Source organism: Neofelis nebulosa, chromosome 1, assembly GCF_028018385.1.
Source record: "Neofelis nebulosa isolate mNeoNeb1 chromosome 1, mNeoNeb1.pri, whole genome shotgun sequence".
NCBI classification, from domain to species: Eukaryota; Metazoa; Chordata; class Mammalia; order Carnivora; family Felidae; genus Neofelis; species Neofelis nebulosa.
The window spans coordinates 135,929,214-135,948,804 of NC_080782.1; the positions used below are offsets into that span (position 1 = coordinate 135,929,214).

The 19,591-nt window shown below is 45.8% G+C and overlaps 1 protein-coding gene across 1 annotated transcript in view; it reads right to left on the bottom strand.

Moving 5' to 3' along the window:
• Positions 1 to 12,851: 12,851 nt before the first annotated feature.
• Positions 12,852 to 19,591, bottom strand: part of LMNB1 (lamin B1) — a 56,738-nt gene continuing 49,998 nt past the window's right edge. The window contains exons 10-11 of the mRNA XM_058737520.1: positions 16,231 to 16,338; positions 12,852 to 13,161 (exon numbers count right to left, since the gene is read on the bottom strand). Of these exons, the coding sequence (XP_058593503.1) occupies positions 13,120 to 13,161; positions 16,231 to 16,338 (150 nt within the window). The 3' untranslated portion in view covers positions 12,852 to 13,119. The remainder of the gene's footprint in view (positions 13,162 to 16,230; positions 16,339 to 19,591) is intronic.

Genomic DNA, 19,591 nt, shown 5'->3' on the forward strand with positions numbered 1-19,591 from the left:
CATGATCTCACAGTTCATGGGATCGAGCCCCTGTGTCCAGCAATGTGGTGACAGCTCGGAGCCTGCTTGGGATTCTGTCTCTCCTTTCCCTCCTTCTCTCTCACTGTCTCTGTCTGTCTCTCAAAATAAATAAATAAACTTAAATAAAATGAACAAATAAAAAAATAAAATAAAATAAAATAAAATATAAAATAATAAAATAAAATAAAATATAAAATAATAAAATAAAATAAAATAAATAAAATAAATAAATAAAATAAAATATAAAATAATAAACTTAAACAAATAAAAAATTAAAATAAAATAAAATAAAATAAAAAATTAAATTAAATTAAAAAATTAAAAATAATAAAATAAAATAATAAAATAAAATAAAATAAAATAAATAAAAATAAGATAAAATAAAATATAAAATAAAATAAATAAAATAAAATAAGATAAAATATAAAAAAATTAAAAAAATAAAATAAAATAAAATAAAATAAATTAAATAAAATAGAGCAAGCTGGGCCCAGCCTGACACCAGCGCTGTCTGAAAGCTGAGACCAGGAAGCTGAGGAGAGAGCCTGGGCTGCAGCTAACACAATAGGAGTCAGAGGCTTGCATGAACAGCATGCAACGGTGAGAAAGCAGCAGTGCATTTTAACTAGAGGCTACAGGCTCAAAGTTGGTGACTGTCCTTAGAGATGCTATACGTGGCCAATGCTGACTATTTTGGTGTTTGCCCTGCTGAAGCGAAACTACATCAGGTTCGACAGCACAGACCGTGAACAGCCTGTGCACTGATTGCCAGGAGAAGGTCAGAGAAGGGGCCTCCAGGTCTGTGCCAGAATGATGCTTTTCTTCCCATCGTGGATAGAAGCCAACCAGCCTCAGAGCTACTGACCTAAAAACCACATGACCTGGGCCACCCAGGCGACTCAGTCGGTTAAGAGGCCAGCTCTTGATTTCAGCTCAGCTCGTGATCTCACAGTTCGTGAGTTTGAGCCCCACACTGGGTTCTGTGCTAATAGCTCAGAGTCTGCTTGGCATTTTCTCTTTCCCTCTCTCTCTCTCTCTCTCTCTCTCTCTCTGCCCCTTCCCTGCTTGTACTCTCTCTCTCAAATAAACTTAAAAAAAAAAAAAAAAAAAACACCCCAAAGACACATCCTGCTGAGATTGCACAGTGCTGGTGAGGCTGTCACTGACCAGACAGTCCTGCTGAACTGAAGCCACCCACCACACTCTGGAAACAGAAATCGCCACAGGTTCCCCTGAAGCCCTGATTCTCACAGGTTCTCCCTGAAGCATGTGGGTGTGGGCGGAGGTTGGGGAACACTGAATTGTGAGATTTAAAGCAAGGCAACGGGGTGCTCTTGCCCGTTGCCTTGCTTTAAATCTGGGGATAGGCCACCTCCTTTCATTTATCAAAATCAAGGTGAAGTCTTCTGAAACCCCATCATCTCCTCTCCTCCCGTCCCACACTCCTAACGACAGCTCCATGTGGCCACAATGAGCATCACTCAAGGAAAAAGTGCCTGGAATCAGGTTGCGTGAGGAGGAAAAAGAATGAGGCAGCAAGTGTGAGAATCAACAGTGAATCCAGAGAGGATTCGGGGGAAGAAGTGGCCACAGGCACCTCGGGGGTCAGGGGATCAGAGATAAGGAGAGGATACATCTGTCTCCACAACCTCCTGGTGGCTCCTGTGAACATAACAGGGGTCACGCACCCTCAGATGGGGACAATCTGCCATATGAACAAGTCATTTAACGAGTAGCACGTATGTCCACATTTCCTGCTCTGCCCGTTGTTTCTTGGAAGTGAGCAGGCCCTTCACACAAAGCCTCCTGGAATCCTGTCAGCCTCCTGGCTTCCCCCCACAGACACAGCATCAGTGAACTCTTGTCTCTCCACTGAAACTATCCCAAGTCATTGAGCATCGGCTACCGAGCCTGTCGAAGGTAGCACGCTGACCAACAGATTGGTTCAGAATAGCCCGGCACCCTCTGGCCGCCCATTAAATGAGGTCTGCTCTCGTTCCTGTCACTTAGGACGCACGTGTCAAAGACGACAAGAGCACCCCGTCGCTTTGCCTTAAATTTCACAATTCAGTGTTTCCCAACCTCCACCAAGCATTTTGGCAAAGAGCTGCCAAAGAGCCACAGTTACTTCTGGCCACCTGGGGGGGGTGGGGGTGTGGAGGGGAGAGGGCTATGCTGGTGGATCACCTGCTGCATTAGAACCCCCGAGGATGGGGCGCCTGGGTGGCGTAGTCAGTTAAGCGTCCGACTTCAGCCAGGTCATGATCTCGCGGTCCGTGAGTTCGAGCCCTGCATCAGGCTCTGGGCTGATGGCTCGGAGCCTGGAGCCTGTTTCCGATTCTGTGTCTCCCTCTCTCTCTGCCCCTCCCCTGTTCATGCTCTGTCTCTCTCTGTCCCAAAAATAAATTAAAAACGTTGAAAAAAAAATTAAAAAAAAAAAAAAAAAAAAAAAGAACCCCCGAGGCTTCGCCCACGGACACATTAACCCCCTCTCCCAGCTGAAGGCTTAAACTATTCTTTACTTAAATGAAAACCTGAAATCCACCCACAGCCAACATCAAGCGAGACAAGACCCTGTCATCTCAGCCCCGTGGATCACGCACAGCAGGTCGGCAGGCAGCTTTTGTGCAGAGCGCAGACACGACTTTCCAGCAGCGCGAAGGCCCTGTGCGCCGGGAAAGCACTGAGAGGGAAGGATGGCCAATTGGCACGAGCGAAAAGATTTTCTCAGCGTTTGGGTCTTGACGGAAAACTCACAAGTGACTGCCAAACATGCTCCAGAAATCCTCTCCGTGGTCCCATTTGAGCCCTGAGCACATGGGGCACCTGGACCATCACTGTCCTCTTTGGTTTTAAGCAACAAAGGTGCCACTGTGGCCAACCTGTCACAAGTGTTGACAGAGCTCACAATGTCTTCTTCCAGTAGAAATGGAGACGGATCTGACAGGGACGCCGCACCTCTGCACGGGGGAGGCGAGCCACGGGACTCCATGTTTAAATGATTTGGAACAAATCGGTACAGTGGGGACCACGGCAGGGGAGAGCCGACATTTGTCTAAAACGGAAAACTCGGAGTGCACTTTCCAAAGCTTCTGACTGGGAAGTAGTCATCTAATATTCGCTTTTCAAAGAAAAAAGCCGATGTTGCTATGCTATCCCTGATTTGATGTTGCTTTTACACACCTGTCTGCACCTGGCTGGGGGGGTGGCAATGTTGGGGGGTGGGGAATGATCCCCTTTCAGGTATGGGTTTCTCTACGTGAGTGATTCACAAAGCCTATCTTTGGGCAGGCTTCGATCCCCAAAACTCCCAATTTCCAGGTGCTTCCAGGTTCCAGCCCAAACCCCATCAGTGACAGAGGGCAGAGTCTAGTCTCAGAGAGCCCCAGGACGGTTCTGAATTCCTCTCGGGGGCTGGGTGAAGGACCTGACAGACGTGGGCACGTTCGCCTCCCATGATAACAATGATTGACCTACACCCTTGAATCGGTGCCTGTCGATTTCAGGTCCAAGAGCACCCGGGAGAGGGGCCGAGACGCAGGCCGTGGCTGGTGCGGATACCCCCCTGGGGATCTGACCGCTCTTCACTGTTCCGCCTCCATCTGCACAAGGGAGCCCTGACTGGCAGTTGGACTGACCCAGGTTAGAGTGAAACGGCCCTTCGGGACCACCCGATGTCCCCTTAGGTAATGCTGTGCGAGGCGGCGGCCACCATTTCCAACAGGCTCCAGTAACCCTACTACGCACGAAGCCAAAGAACTTGAACACAGTGAAAATCACGCCTGTCGTGACTGTGAAGGTGTGGGCAGGGGAGCTCTTCCAAGGTGGCGAGAACCCGTCTTTGAAACCCGGCTTCCCACCGGACGTGTTTTCCCAATGGCCATCTCCCATGGGAGACCAGGCGTCTCGAAGCCAGCTGTGTGGTGCCGTCCCACGGCGGTGCGGGGACGTTTCTGTGCGATTGTTCGGCTGATGCCCTCCCGGAGCTGCAGCCCCATCGGCGTCAGGGCAAGATTTCTCTGCGCGCAACACTGCCTTCCCGGGGCCTAGGGCGCAGCTTGGCACTCTTCGAGCGCTCACGAGACGTCTGTGGGGTTAACATCTATTCACCAAGTGAGCGAAGTGTGTGGGATGCTTCCGGCATTCTCAGAGGCATTCCTTGCCTGAGCACTCAGCCGACGGGGAGAAACGTCAGCTCTGACCTGCACTGTTCTCACACGGAGACTTCCAGACACGAACAGCCGCGCGATGAGAACCTCACCCTACTTGCCGACACCCCTTGTCAAAAATTCTGAAGTAACCATTCGCTTTAAATGACTACCTATCGGGGGCACCTGGGGGGCTCATTCGGTTAAGTGTCCGACTCTCGGTTTCGGCTCAGGTCATGATCCCCTGGCTCGTTTGTTCGGGCCCAGCATCGGGCTCTGCCTAACGGTGTAGAGCCTGCTTGGGATTCTCTCTCTCTCCCTCTCTCTCTCTCTCTCTCTCTCTCTGCCCCGTTCATGCTCGCTCTCTCTGCAAATAAATAAATACAGTTAAACAAATCACTATTTATATATTTAGACCTACTGTCTTGGCGTGATCTTTCCTCGGGATCTAATATGCCCATCAACAACACTCTTTTGCAACAGGATTTTTGGTCTCGGTTTGCGGATAAGCAAATTGAGAAGCAGGAATATCAGCTTTCTCTCGACCACACTTTCTGGGACGGCGACTTCTTGTCACTAAGTGCTGCAGTCTCCAGGGGTTTCCATTCCCAAAGCTGGTTCAAAGGTGAAAAAAATGCTGCCTTTTCTATTTACAGCCCGTCTGAGGAGAAGGCCCACCCATGTGGGGAAGTACAAACTTGGAACATAACCCAGGACCGCACGGGGCATGGTTTACACAATGGTTAATTCTCTATCATGTAACAAAAAAACAACACCACTATTTTTTTTTTCACCTCCTTACTAATCAGAGCTGAATCACCACCAGTTGCAATCATTCCCGTTACTCACAGGCCGTCCACCACCCGCTAGCAGGACTGGGGGTGCTTGTTCCCGCCCCGGGACACAGCCCACAGTTCCCAGATATATTAGTAACACGTTGCCTCACCGAGGCCGGCCTGCTCTGCAGGACTTGTTGCGTCTCCACCACCTCTGTTTAGCTTACCTAATGGTGACTATCCCCCAGAGGTGACTTTTACATCACAACACTTCATTACCTCCCTGACGGCAGGAAAAATGCATCCTGCAGGGGAGGCGGCCCGCTCCGGCTCCGGGAAGGGCGGCGCGCGGGCAGCGCGCGCCCGCCGTGGTTCCGACCCCGGAGAACAGAACGAGGCAGAGGCCGGGGGGGAGGAGCCAGGAAGGCATGGCAGGGGGAGGGGCGCGTCGTAGTGGGGGAGGGGCGCGTCGTAGTGGGGGAGGGGCGCGTCGTAGTGGGGGAGGGGCGGGGGGGTAGGGGCGAGCGGGGGCGAGCCTCCTGGAGAGCAGTCAGCCCGCCTGTCCCGACCAAGCCACGGCTTTACAGGCTGAGAGGCACAAATCGGGTCGGAATACATACGTGAAAGCGCTTGCTAAACTGCACCACGCCAGTAATATTTACTACATTCGCCATTAATTTGAGGAACATTCGCAACAGAGATTTGAACTAGGGATGTGGGGATTATCTGACAGCTGGAACTGTTCCCGTTCATTCTGGACAACGAATAGCACGGTTTTCATTTGTAAACCGGCTGTGTAAATTATTTTCTGACAGCTGCTGGGGATAAAGTAGGCAGAGCTGTCGGATACAGGCCTGTGTGAACAGAACGAGTTTTTCAGAAAACCACTGGATCTCTCAGCTCCGTATTCCAGAAGCTTTGTTTGACGGTGGCCGCCAGGCAAACGCAAATTCCCCGGGGTATGGTTGCTGAAGGAATGAATGAGTGAATAAATGACTTCACCTCTAGGCAAGACAGCCAGTCTGCAAAGCAAGGATACCCCTTACCCAGTGTGGTACAGCAAACTTTAAGTTAGGAAACCTTTAGGGGTGCCTGGATGGGTCAGTCGGTTAAGCGTTTGACTTCAGCTCAGGTCATGACTTCCAGGTCCAGGAGGTGGAGCCCCACGGTGAGCCCCGCACTGGGATCTGCACTGACAGCTCTGGGTCTGGAGCCTGCTTTGGATTCTGGGTCTCCCTCTCTCCGCCCTTCCCCTGCTTCTGCTCTCTCTCTCTCAAAAGTAACCGTCAAAAGGGGCACCTGGGTGGCTCAGTCGTTTAAGCATCCGATTTCAGCTCAGGTCATGATCTCATGGTTTGTGGGTTCGAACCCCAAGTCCGGCTCTGTGCTGACAGAACAGAGCCTGGAGCCTGGTTGGGATTTTGTCTCTCTCTCTCTGCCCCTCCCCCATTAGCAAAAATAAACAATAAAAATTTTTAATTAAAAAAAATAGGGGCCCCTGGGTGGCTCAGGCGGTTGAGCGTCTGCCTTCGGCTCAGGTCATGATCTCTCAGTCTGTGAGTTCGAGCCCCACGTCGGGCTCTGTGCTGACAGCTCGGAGCCTGGAGCCTGCTTCCGATTCTGTGTCTCCCTCTCTCTCTGCCCCTCCCCACTCATGCTCTGTATCTCTGTCAAAAGTAAGTATTTTTTTAATTAAAAAAACAAAAATATAATTTTTTTTAAGTAAGGAAATCTTTGATGTGCCACACTGCATTTCCAGAACCCTGTCCCTCCTGTTTTCTCTTAGTTGTGTCCCTAGAGTCTCCCAGGTGCATGACACAGCCAGGGGCGCTGCTTCAGGCTCCTGTAGGAACTTCTGGCAGGAGGCCACCCTGAGCCTCCCAAACATGCCTCTCTGTGTCCAAACCTTTCCTTCCCCACCCAAGGACCCCTCCCATATTATAAACCTAAGCACTGTTCCTGGTGGCCCGCAGCTGCAGCTGAGTCCAGGCCAGACCCACCATCCCCTCTGTGCCAGTAGAGGGATGATTACACAACAGGCACTTAATCAAGACTTTTCAGCTCCTTTTTTCTAAGGTTCAAATTTCCAGTTTTTCTCTCAGCAGGAGAAAGACTTAAAAGAAAAGAGCAACTGAGAAAATGAATCATAGGAAAATTTTGGCTCCACATTTAGCCTGGGTTCAGTCCCCTCTTGACACTGGCTGGAAGGTAACAAAGGAGTGGGGGGGAGGTAGCAGCAAAGAGGAAGGAAGGCTGGGTGGTTTCACAATCCCAGGCTTGGGAAGACAATGTTCCATTGGCCAACAGCTGGGCCACAAAGTAGCCTTTGGTGAAGGGTGGTGTGAGCTGGGACTCTCCCTGGCTCAAATGGAGAGCCTGGAGAAAAAGAAGGGAAAAGAAAAGAAGCGTTCTGGGATTCAGACTTCGGGGAAGTGAGACAATGAACAAGCCCTCTGAAGACCACGCTCAGCCACTAAACTAGAAAGCCCGCCTCTGCCAGATGAGACCAACTCAGCACAGGGCACCCGTGTCCCTCTGGTGACACTGTGGACACTCTAGCTAACACTGGGAGCTTAAGGTAAGTCCTGGCACACAGGCCTATATGGAAGGCAGTTATGGAAACACTCCGATGGGGGCACCTGGGTGGCTCAGCCGGTTAATCGTCCAGCTTCAGCTCAAGTCATGAGCTTACAGTTCACGGGTTCGAGCCCTGTTTGGGGCTCTGTGCTGACAATTCAGAGCCTGGAGCCTGCTTTAGTTTCTGTCTCCCTCTCTCTGCCCCTCCCCAGCTCACGTGCTTGGTCTCTCAATAAATAAATAAATAATAAACATTAAAATAAATTTTAAAAAAAAGACTCTGGTGTATTCAACAAACTAGACCCTTTGAAAATAATTCCCCAGTGTATCATAAACACTGAGGAGAAAGAAATACTGGTGTACGTACCTCCACTCTATTACAGTTCCATGGGGAGATCTGCCCCCAATGCTGGATGTGTGGGGAAAGTGAAGCCTGGTGGATGTGACAGGGCCAAGAGGATTAGGACACCCACTCTGAGGGCTGAGTTTATCATGAAAGGAGGCTTAAAAGGCAAGTGGGGGCACATGGGTGGCTCAGTCAGTTGAACATCTGATTTTGGTTTAGGTCATGATCTCATGGTTCGTGAGTTCAAGCCCCACATACATCAGGCTGGCTGCTGTCAGCATGGAGCCTGCTTTGGATCTTCTGTCCCCCTCTCTCTGTCCCTCCCCTGCTTGCATTCTCTCTCTCAAAGATAGTAAACATTTTTAAGAAGGCAAGTGAGGATTTTCTTATTCTAAATCAAATAAACCAACAGCAATGTTTAAGAAAATGGTATAAGAAATTTTCAGAGAAACCATTAGGCTCCACACACCGGGGCCCATTTGAAGCACTACAAAGCCAAAGGAGGTATAAAAACTCCTGAAATGGAACAAAAGCTGTGTTTCTCTGAGAGCAAACTTGGCTGACACTTAAACTGAGAATTCCAGTTCAGATTGGTGGAGGAAGCACTCACATAATAAATCTGGGTGGATATGTGCTTTATCGTTGTAACGTTACTTAAGCTACTGAACCGCTGTCTCCTGGAACTGAGAGGTGCATTTTAGCCTCTGGTGAAAAGTCAGCAAAAGACAGAATTTACTGTGCTGTTAAAAGTGAAGACAAATATGTAAGAGAAATGAGAGAAGGGGTGCGGGTTCGCACTCTAGGTCCGGTGCCGGTCTCCAGGGCCAACTGGTGACTGGTCAGCCTCCACGATGATCCTCTGCCCTTCTCTTTGCATGACCCTCCAGATCAGCCAAGCTGCATCCATTCCCCACTGATTAACTATTCTTCCCGTTCAGCGTGCTCACATGAAGCTCCCTCCACAACACCTTGAAAACAACTCCTGTGAGCTTTACTTGTGTTTTGCCTAAATATTTTCCTCGCTGCCATCAGTTTGGTTCTGAAAGTCTCCCTAGTAAGACAGACAAATGGCAGAAACACAGAATACTAAATATTATGTCCTTCTGTGCCTTTTTTTCCTTCTGGCAAGGGAGGGAAGGAGTGTTCCCAGTTTCAGAATTCTGGGCTTTCCTAGGTAACTACGTGGAAATACCAGAACATTGCTTCAGGGGGCCCAAGTCATTCTGTTCTCCATGTGATTTGGCCGGGAAAAGAAAGGGCATTCAAATAAGTTTCTTTGTAATTTAAGATTCCATGAAAGGGATGGTGGGTGAGAAACTGAAACCAAAGGGAACATGATTTAGAATCAGCATCTCTCTTAAAATACGTACACATACACACAGGCAAATCGATGTGCACATGCTTGTATTGGTGTGTGATGAGGAAATAACTAACAAGGAGGGGCTCCTTCTATCACTATAAAATTGATAACCTGTAATTAAATCTTTGTTTTAATAGAGAGCCAAGCTTAAAATGAGAACCAAAAATGCCCAGGTGCCATAAAGGAACAAGAATTCAGAGTGTGAACTGGAAACTTTCAGAAAGGATGGAGGCTGAGGGGTGGGGGTAGGAAACAGGGCACGACTCCGTCCAAGGGCAGGACCTACCCAAAAGGGAGCTGGTTGCAGAAGGTTCAGAACCATAAAATGCTCCCACACCTCCCATTACAGCAAGCCCAAAGACCCAGAGCAAAGGCAAACTTTTTTTTTTTTTTTGCTAGAGTGAAAACGTGTGCACGCATCGGTGAGGGGTGGGGAGGTGGGGAGAAAGAATCCCAAGCAGGCTTCACACTCTGCGCAGAGCAGACAAGGGTCTTAATCCCATGACCCTGGGATCGTGATCTGAGCCAAAATCAAGAGTCGCACACTCAAATGACTGAGCCACCCAGGCACCCCAATGGCAAACTTCTGATGCAGACCGAGGGGGAGCATGTGGAAGTTACCTGTGAGAAATAAAGAATACCCATGCACCAGCATCCAAGTGGATTTTTTTTCACTACCACCAGATGAGAAAACAGCAACAAAGGTCCAATCCACTATCATCATTGGGGAGCTGGAACAGAAAAGCACCAAACTACCCTGTATGTTAGGCACACAAACCACTCACAGAATAAACACCTGCTGAAGGGAAGTTCACAATCTAAAAACCCCACGAGGAAGCAAACCATTTTTGGCTCTCAAACCATTTTGGCAAACCAAATTAGGCTCTCCATAAGAACTCAGGAAAATATGTTAGAAACCATACAAGTATGCCTAAAATGACCTTTAAAAGAAGAAAAGAACTATAGTGAAGAGCTGAATTTGAAAAAAAATCAAATTCCAGAAATGAAAAGTATATAAATTACAAACTCAATGAGCAGGATAAAAAATACAGAGATAAATAGAAAGAAATTACTGAGAATACAACACAGAGAAATCTACAAGATATGAAAGAGAATGGGTTCGATAAAAAATCTCAAAGAAACCCCAGAAGGGAAGAACAGCAAACAGGAAAGAGATCATATTCAACAAAATAGGAGCATCCAGAATTTTCTTAGTGAAGAACAGAGAGGAGACCTACCCACAAGAGAAATGAAAAAAAAAAAAAAAAAATCCCTGTCCAAACATAGGGGTGAGACCAGAAAACCAAAGAGAAAGCGGAGGGGAAACCTCATGCTGGGTGTAAAACAGGTCAGTAATCCAGAAATGTATCCCAAAGCTCCGTGGATGTGGAGACGCAGAGCATACACAGGAGGCAGGTGCTCGGGCCCTCTGCCTCTCCTGCTCCGTGGGAACAGATACACGTGCAGCTCGTTTTCAGAGAACCTGTAATTTCACCTTTGTCAGACTAAGTGAACGCCACCAGCTTCTGCTTTTTGCAACACACCCAGGGCACCAAACCGCGTGGGTACAGGGTCCCGGATTTTCCCCCTACATCACCAGACGTGCGTCTACGTCGCCGGAGTACCTACTACTCTTCCGTGTCACGGCCGTCGATTCTTAGTGCCCACCTACTAAAAAGGGCTGGTTTCTAGAACCTGACTTACCCAGCAGGAAAGTACCCTGAGTGTATTTTGATGACAAGAACCCCATCTTGTGGCAAAATCTGTCAAAGCCGAGTCTGCACACTGCAGTGCCACGCTCATTGTGAAGACAAATCTGTGCTGAGAAGTTATCATTTTATCTGCTTCACCTGACACCGTATCTTGCCCGGCATTTATCTTGTGTCTGTGATGGCACCAGCGTATGCAGTAAATCTGCAGAGCACAGTAATTCTGAGACTTTGTGAGTTATTTCCAGTGAAAGCCGGGAGTCTTTGCGCAGCTTACTGCAGGAATATTTTAAGGGAAAACCAAACACTGACTCCGGGCTGGCTTCCGAAATTTATCATCTGTTCGTTCGACGGATGGTGCAGGCATTCCACTTCCCACAAGATGAACACACTTGGAGAAAGCAATCGCAAGACAAAACTGGCCCAAACCCCTAACGAACGACACCCTAGATTACCACTACACATGACAAAGCCACCCCATAAGCCCATGGCCTGCCTGTCACATCGCTCATACCTTAATCCTCTAACAGGTACGGTTATGGTATCTTTTCTCTCTTTTATAAGTCGGTAAAACTAGATTCTAGAAGAGTATTCTCTCCCTCTTCTCCCTTTAAAAGGAATATCTTCCTCAGTGTCTTCTGCCACTGTCCCTGTTCCCACTTGACTTTCCTATTAAAGGAGATTTTGAAAGGTCTAATTGTTAATAAGCTAAAAAATATAAAGCACTGAGCACGGTATCTGACCCCAAAACATAAGCTACTATTATTTTTTTTAATGTTTATTCATTTCTGAGAGAGAGAGAGAGAGAGAGAGCGAGAGAGAGAGCACGAGCGCACAGTCGGGGAGGAGCAGAGACAGAGAGGGAGACACAGAATCCCAAGCAGGCTCTGAGCGGTCAGCATAGACCCCGACACGGGGCTCAAACTCAAGAACCATGAGATCACGACCTGAGTCGAAGTCGGAAGCTTAACCAACTGAGCCACCCAGGTGCCCCTATTATTACTTTTATTTTTGTTATTACTGCTATTGATGAAGACAGAGTACTGAAAGGGGGAGGAGGGGTAAAGACCTCAGAGTGGTTTGTGGTTTCCTCATTATCAAAGCTTAAAGAAACACCTAGTTTATTTAATTTTTTATTTTAATTTTTTTTTTGAGAGCGAGCAAGTGCGAGTGGAGGAGAGGCAGAGAGAGAGAGAAAGAGAGAGAGAGAGAGAGAGAGCGCTCAGGATGGAGCCCAATTCGAGGCTCAGTCCCACGACCCTGGGATCATGACCTGAGCCGATATCAAGAGTCAGATGCTCAACCGACTGAGCCATCCAGGCACCCTAAGAAACATCTACGTTAAACAAGAAGCCAAATTATTTTTATGAAAAGCACAAGTAAAACAATACTTTTCTTCCCCCCAAATCAGGTTTTTAAAGTTAAAAGAGACCAGTTAATATTAAAACAGCTTTTATTTGTTAATGTATCATAGGAAATTAAAGCAAGTTACACTATCTTTAAAAACACAGCTAATGCATTTTAAGAGAAACCCGTCCCTCCCACCCGCTATCCCCGCATGAATTAAGAATCTAAGAGAAGTAACCATAAAACAAAGTTTTGTGGAATCCTTCATCCAAGAGTGCTTACATGATGATTAGGTTAATATTGCCTTCTTACAAAATTTCTCTTTTCTATTAAAAAAAATTTTTTGTAGCCTTGATTGTTTATTACAAAAAAATTCAGTACAAAAGTTTGATATATTGAAAAATGCCCCCCCCCTCACAGCACCGTTATATATAGCAGAGAGTAATCAAGAGCAGATTGCTAATCTAGATGGAGCAATCTTCAAATTATACCCAGACACACAGTGGTTTATTTACCCTCCCGTCCCCTTCTTGTAAGAACTTAAAAAAACACACATACAAAAAAATGTCAAAAAATTTGAGGAAGCCTTTCCAAACAGTACACAGTTAGTTCAGTGTCAATAATTCACATCTTGCAACAAAGTGTATGGATATGGTTTCTTTTACAAAACTTTTTCAGTGTCAAAAAAGGAAATTAAGGCCATCAGATTCGCAGCTTAAAAATTCACATAAAGGAAATATAAAAATATTCTGTGCTTCTGAGAAGGCTCTGCACTGCATGTTGGTAAGGATTACCGTATTTCTTTGTGTTGAGGAAGACCGTTGACTTGAGAAGTTTACATAATTGCACAGCTTCTATTGGATGCTCTTGGGGTTCCCTGACGAGGAGAAGTAGAAAGAAAAATCAGTGCTAAGAAAATGGAGGACAGCACTTTAAAATAAGGCAGAGATAGGACAAAACCGTATTACCTAACTTCAAATGAAACTTTATCATTTTCTCATTTTTAACCTCCTCTTATAAACTTCTTCCAACAAATTCCACAACAGTGACACTAAACTCCAGCTGCACATTCAGATCCTGAAGAGCTTTAAAAAAAAAAATTCTGATCTGGGTCTCTAGATAAGAATTTCTCATTTAAGTGGGGAAGTATATCTATTTATATATAATTTTAAAACTCCCTAAGTAATTAATGATATGCAGCTAAGGCTGAAAATCACTATTCAATAAAGAACCTTCTTTTGTAACCGGAAACAGGAGGTCAGCAGGCTCCATTGTGAACAACCACATCAGGGAGCCCAGCCGGCTGGGTCCTCTGCTTGCACATCCCAAAGCACAGGCTCCGGCATCGTCCTCGGACGTGAAGTCAACATGGCTCTCTCTGTTCTTGTCTTTCACCACGCACTAATTCCTTAAAACCACACAGTCGGACCTGTCACTCACCACTAGACTGGGCTGAAATTGGTTTCTTGAAGGCCACCAAAAAACCCTTATCAATTCGAAAGGCCACTGGACCCATTCTCTAATGAGAATTCAAAATATCTACCCTTCCATCTTCCCTCTTTTAAAACTTGACATCATTATCTACTCTGATCACCAAAGCTAAACACCTCACACATCTGCCTTCTTCTCCTTCTCTCCCCTCTCAAGTTCAGTCACTAGGTCTTAATGAACCTCCATTCACAGTCCCTCAATGTCTCTGTAATCTCCCTTCTGGAGTCAACTGCAGATTAGTATTAGCGTCTCCTTGGCTCCAACGTGTGCAGAAGCTCTCTGCCCAGGCAGCCCAGACTGCACACTTACCACCAAAGCTTCCCATTTCATCTATGTATGACGTGTATCCTACGATACAACTGGATAGATACACCTAACACTGACATCCTGACACGCCCTTTGTGGTGAACAGAAGATCACCACAGGTTCTCTGCCTCACTCCTCCCCATCAGAGCTGAGGACTATTTGCCCTTGCCTACAGCTGAAGATGGCCTACAGACTCACTTTGTCTAAGAGAATATGGGCCTAGCCTTTAAGAGATCTGGTGCTCTCTTTCTCCCCCTTATGGAAGACAGCTGCCATGTTATAAACAAGATTTCAACCAAACTACCAAAAGATAAAACAACGTGGGGGCGCCTGGGTGGCTCAGTTGGTTAAGTGTCCGACTCTTGGTTTCAGCTCAGGTCATGCATGATCTCACGGTTTCGTGGGTTCAAGCCCCGCATCGGGCTCTGTGCTGACAATGTGGAGTCTGCTTGGGATTCTGTCTCCCACTCTCTCTGCCCCTCCCCAACTCACACTATCTCAGTCTCTCCCAAAATAAATAAATAAACTTAAAAAACAAAAAAAGATAAAGCAACGTGGAGAGAAACAAGGAGAAAATTCCAGCCCCAGCCAAGATCCCAGCTGAATACAACTGTGTCATTAACTTTCTCTCCATCACATGGAGCAAAAGACTTGCCCAGCTGAGCCCAGTCAAACCACAGAATCAAGGCAAGTAAGAAACACTTGTTCTAAGTCACTTATGTTTTGGGGTGTACATTAATGCAGCCAACAGGTAATGCAAACACCACTGTGGGTCTTCTGACACCCAAATAACTGCCCAACTTTCAAATTACTGGACAAGCATACTTCCCAGGGATCTTCTCAACAATTCTGGTGGCCTAGACAGTCTTCTCCGGCATCTGACCTGCTACAAATCATACTCTGAGCCACTTCTCTGCCACCTTGAGAGATCTCTTACATTGTTATTTTACTTCCACTCATTATAATGCTTCCCACTGGGGGCAGGAAATGGATCTTGTCCTGGTTTCTTGTGGAAGTTAAGGCTAAAGTAGCTGTTCTTGAACAGCCCTCCAAAATGTATTAGGAGGGGCGCCTGGGTGGCGCAGTCGGTTAAGCGTCCGACTTCAGCCAGGTCACGATCTCGCGGTCCGTGAGTTCGAGCCCCGCGTCAGGCTCTGGGCTGATGGCTCGGAGCCTGGAGCCTGTTTCCGATTCTGTGTCTCCCTCTCTCTCTGCCCCTCCCCCGTTCATGCTCTGTCTCTCTCTGTCCCAAAAATAAATAAAAAAGCATTGAAAAAAAAAAAAATTTTTTTTAAAAAAACAAAATGTATTAGGAAGTATCCCAAAGTTCGTTCTACCTCATACAACCCACATCAAGTGGTTCTCAACCCTGGGGGTTAACCACCTAAGAGAATGTTTATTCGGAGTAGGACTGGGGCCAATGAAGCAAAATGAACCGACTTATAAAGCTGGAAACATAGAAACAAAGTCTTATAAGGATAAGGGTAGGAATTTTGATTAATCACCTGACTCAAACAGCTTGAGACTATAAACTGAAGGCTTATTACTTATTAATAATTCCAATTTAATTAATTAAAATCAAATTTGGAGTTTATTTCAAGGGCTCTCAAAAGCCCAAGCATCAGCTAAAATCTATCTTATAATTAGATGATTTGGAATTTAATATAGTTTAACCGACTGAGCCATCCAGGCGCCCCTTGGAATTTAATATAGCAAGAATTTTTGTTTCCCACTGCAGTAGAATATTACTATGGCTTTTTTAAGTTTATATGCAGATACTCTAATTAGTGATCTAAAATAAACCTCTATCACAGAACTCTCCAGTAAATAATTTTGAGCATGCATTCCAACCCATATATACTTATTTATAAGTGATACACAATATGTCCTGCATATTATGTACATTATGAAACATGATAAAAACTGAAATTGGATATAAGGAGAAAAAAATTGTTTTAAAGAAGTGCTATCATTTTCTTCTAACACTCTCTAACGTACTACCTTGAATGTCCCCTCGGGAAAAACAAACCCCAGGTGGCAAATCACTCATCTGGTTCAAGTAATAGGGAAAAAGACCAAATCCACTGCTGATTTTGGTTTCTGTGTAATTCTTTCAATAAAATTTTAAATAAATATATTAAAGTGATACCTGCTGGTGGAAAATCTCTTCCTCAACAACCACTTCAGGTGCCGCTTCCTCCTCCTCCTCTTCTTCAGGTATGGTTGTTTTAAAGACTGTACTTCTTTGAGCAACCTCCTGAAAACAAGAGTAACTTTTAAGTCAACGTCACAACTATCGCAAAGGCAGTTGGGGAGAGGGAACTTATCTTTGCTTAACTTTTAGAAACAGCACCTTTCCTGCATCAGGGATTATTTTCTAAAAAAGAAAAAAGTGCTTCATCAATAGCTTTAGCTAGTGAACAGGATATTTTACACGACTAGTAGCAGCTGTTAGATTTTCAATATTCCCCACAGAGGAGCTACCAGTATCCAATTTGAAATACCGGCTGCAAAGATGCCAATGCTTCTGATCCCATTCGCTTACTAAGAACTCTGAACTATCTGGCACACGAGACTCTTTGTAACACTCAACATGAATGCAGCTTCGAGGTCCTGGCTCCTCGCAAAAAGAAGGCACTAAAGAAACTCTGAATTAAATGAAGCTGAAGGCCAAATGCTGTGATCGCAGGCAACATGGTGGCAACAGTCCACCTTCAACAACTTTCCTCTCAGGAGATGGAACCAAGACAGATGAGCGCCATTTACTAATAACACACCAGTGAAGCTCCAATGTATTCTGCACAGAAAATAGTTTCATCATTCACCGTTTCCATTTTCTCCTGAAAGGCAGAAGTACAGATGCCTCTCCTGTGGAGAATGCTGACTTGCACAGCACAGCAGTATTTGTGTGTGAGCAAGAGGCTAACCTGACGATCTGGCAGCAAGTAAATAAGTATCCTACAGCCTGCTGCAGAGCATCTCATTTTATTCTGTACCAAGTCCTAAGGTCACTCAAGAAGGATAACTCCACAGACAAAGATGCTAAAATTCCATCAGTAAAAGCTTATCTGTAATTTAACACACAACCAGCTCGTTTAAAATAGCAGAGAAAGAAAACCAAAGAAGGTTGTCTCACAAATCAGAGTTCAACTTTAAATTTATGTCCAGGGATGTATCTCATAAATGAAGCAAGGTAGTACACTAGTGTTTTGTGGGGAATTTTCCTTACGTTACACGGCCAAGGAAGACGGACCATTGTGAGAGTCTCAGCTGGAAACTTCAACTCTGTGAGGTCAGTGCTCAGGTACACGAACAGCCACTTCACAAACATCAGCGTGCTCTGACCAAATCAGCACTAACAAAAAAGCATGTGAGCCTTACATCAATTCTAATTCTTTGAAGTCAGATATCAATTGGGGGATGGCGGCATACAAAATAGAAGAAGAATTCTCAAAAAGTGCTCAGAGTACCCAGCCTTCCACAATTCATCCTAAAACGAGGCAAGAAAAGTCAAAGAAACCCTGCTACAGAATTCTCACATTCCAGCTCAGGCAGCACGTGACAAGTGTATACACCTCATCTTGCAGACATTCTTAAAGCATGTGACGTTATTTTCCTCAAATGTGAAACTCCGTAAGCAGGAACTTGCCCAACTAAGTTAATTATAAGTTAATTCACCTGAACTACTTTTTATTTTTATTTTTTTATTTAAAAAAAATTTTTTTTTAACGTTTACTGATTTTTGAGACAGAGAGAGACAGAGCATGAACAGGGGTGGGTCAGAGTGAGAGAGGGAGACACAGAATATGAAACAGGCTCCAGGCTCTGAGCTGTCAGCACAGAGCCTCATGCAGGGCTCGAACCCACAAACTGTGAGATCATGACATGAGCCGAAGTTGGACGTTTAACCGACTGAGCCACCCAGGCGCCCCTGAACTACTTTTTTTTAAAAATGTTTATTTTTAGGGAGAGAATGAGAGAGGATGGGCATGAACACATGTGGGAGAGGGGCCGAGAGAGAGGGAGAGACAGAATCCTAACCAGGCTCTGCACTCTCGGCACAGAGCTCAATGCGGGGCTCAATCTCACAAACCCATGAGATCATGACCTGAGCGGAAATCAAGAGCTGGACACTTAACTAACTGAGCCACCCAGGTGCCCCTCACATTAACTACCTTTTTTTTTTTTTTAATGTTTTATTATTTATTTTTGAGAGAGAGACAGAGCATGAGCAGGGGAGGGACAGAGAGAGGGAGACACAGAATCCAAAGCAGGCTCCAAGGCTCTGAGCTGTCACTGACACAGGGCTCCACCCCACGAATTGTGAGATCATGACCTGAGTTGAAGTTGGACGCTTAACCAACTGAGACACCCAGGTGCCCCTTTAGTTATTTTTAATATAAGCCTGCTGTTAAGCACCTTTCATGTGATGACATTTAAAAACCAAATAGTCCAATGCAGAAGGCCTGTATAGAAAATCAGTGTACTAAATAATGTCTAAAAATTGATAGAAAAATCATAAAACACATTTAGAACCAAAAATCGTTGGAAGGTTTGGGCCCAGGAAATTATTAGTCAAGGCGCTAGTAAGTGTCTTTATCCAAAAAGTTCCTCTCATCCAACCCTATCAAGTGCCCTGAAAGACACATATAAATGGCCTCTCTATAAAATGTATTAGGAGTCTGTCCCTGTTAAGCCTTGCACACACAAAGGTACGCTATTCAGGCATGCACTGAAGCCAGCCAGTACCAGCTGATGCGCTCACCTCTGCCAACTGTGCTCAGTCATGACATGCGGATATCCCGGAAACACCACAGTGACAGTATGGGATATCCACAGCACAGAAATCAGCAAATGTTACAGGGCTGTTTTTCGATGGAGGAGCTATTAAACTATGGTATCTCTGTACAGACAAGCAATCATTCACATATATAAAAGCTTCAGTTATGACTATATTCCAGAAGGTAGAGACTTTTTTATTTCTTATTTCCCTCACAGAAGAACATTTTAACATGTCAACACTTGGTGTTTTTAATCATCTAGCACCTCCTCCCTCATTTCTCAGTGACAGTCCCCAATTTCACCTGGGTACCCATCTTTCCCGTGGAGATGGGACAAATGAGTCACAAGGAGCAGAGGGGATCAAGCTGCTAGAGAGAGAATACTCAAGCTCTGTCCTCCTGACTCCAGGAACTGGGTTAGAAGGGAGCCTGTGAGCCATGCTGGTACGAGGAGAGTAAAGCCCAGGATGGGAATGTCACAGGGAAAGAGGCTCTTTCCCACAAAAAGCCAACCAGGAATGATGCACTTCCAGGAACTCCAGCACCCATCCCACATCAACCACAGAGACGCTCAGCAAACAGACAAAGAAGATCCTTGGTGACAGTGAGTGAACTCCTGGATCAAGTCCACTACTGCTAGATTTCTGGGTGTGTGAGCCCAGATATTCCCAGGAGGGTTGGTTTAAGTGGGTTTTCTGACATTTCCAATGCCTCAGGCAAGAAGAAAAT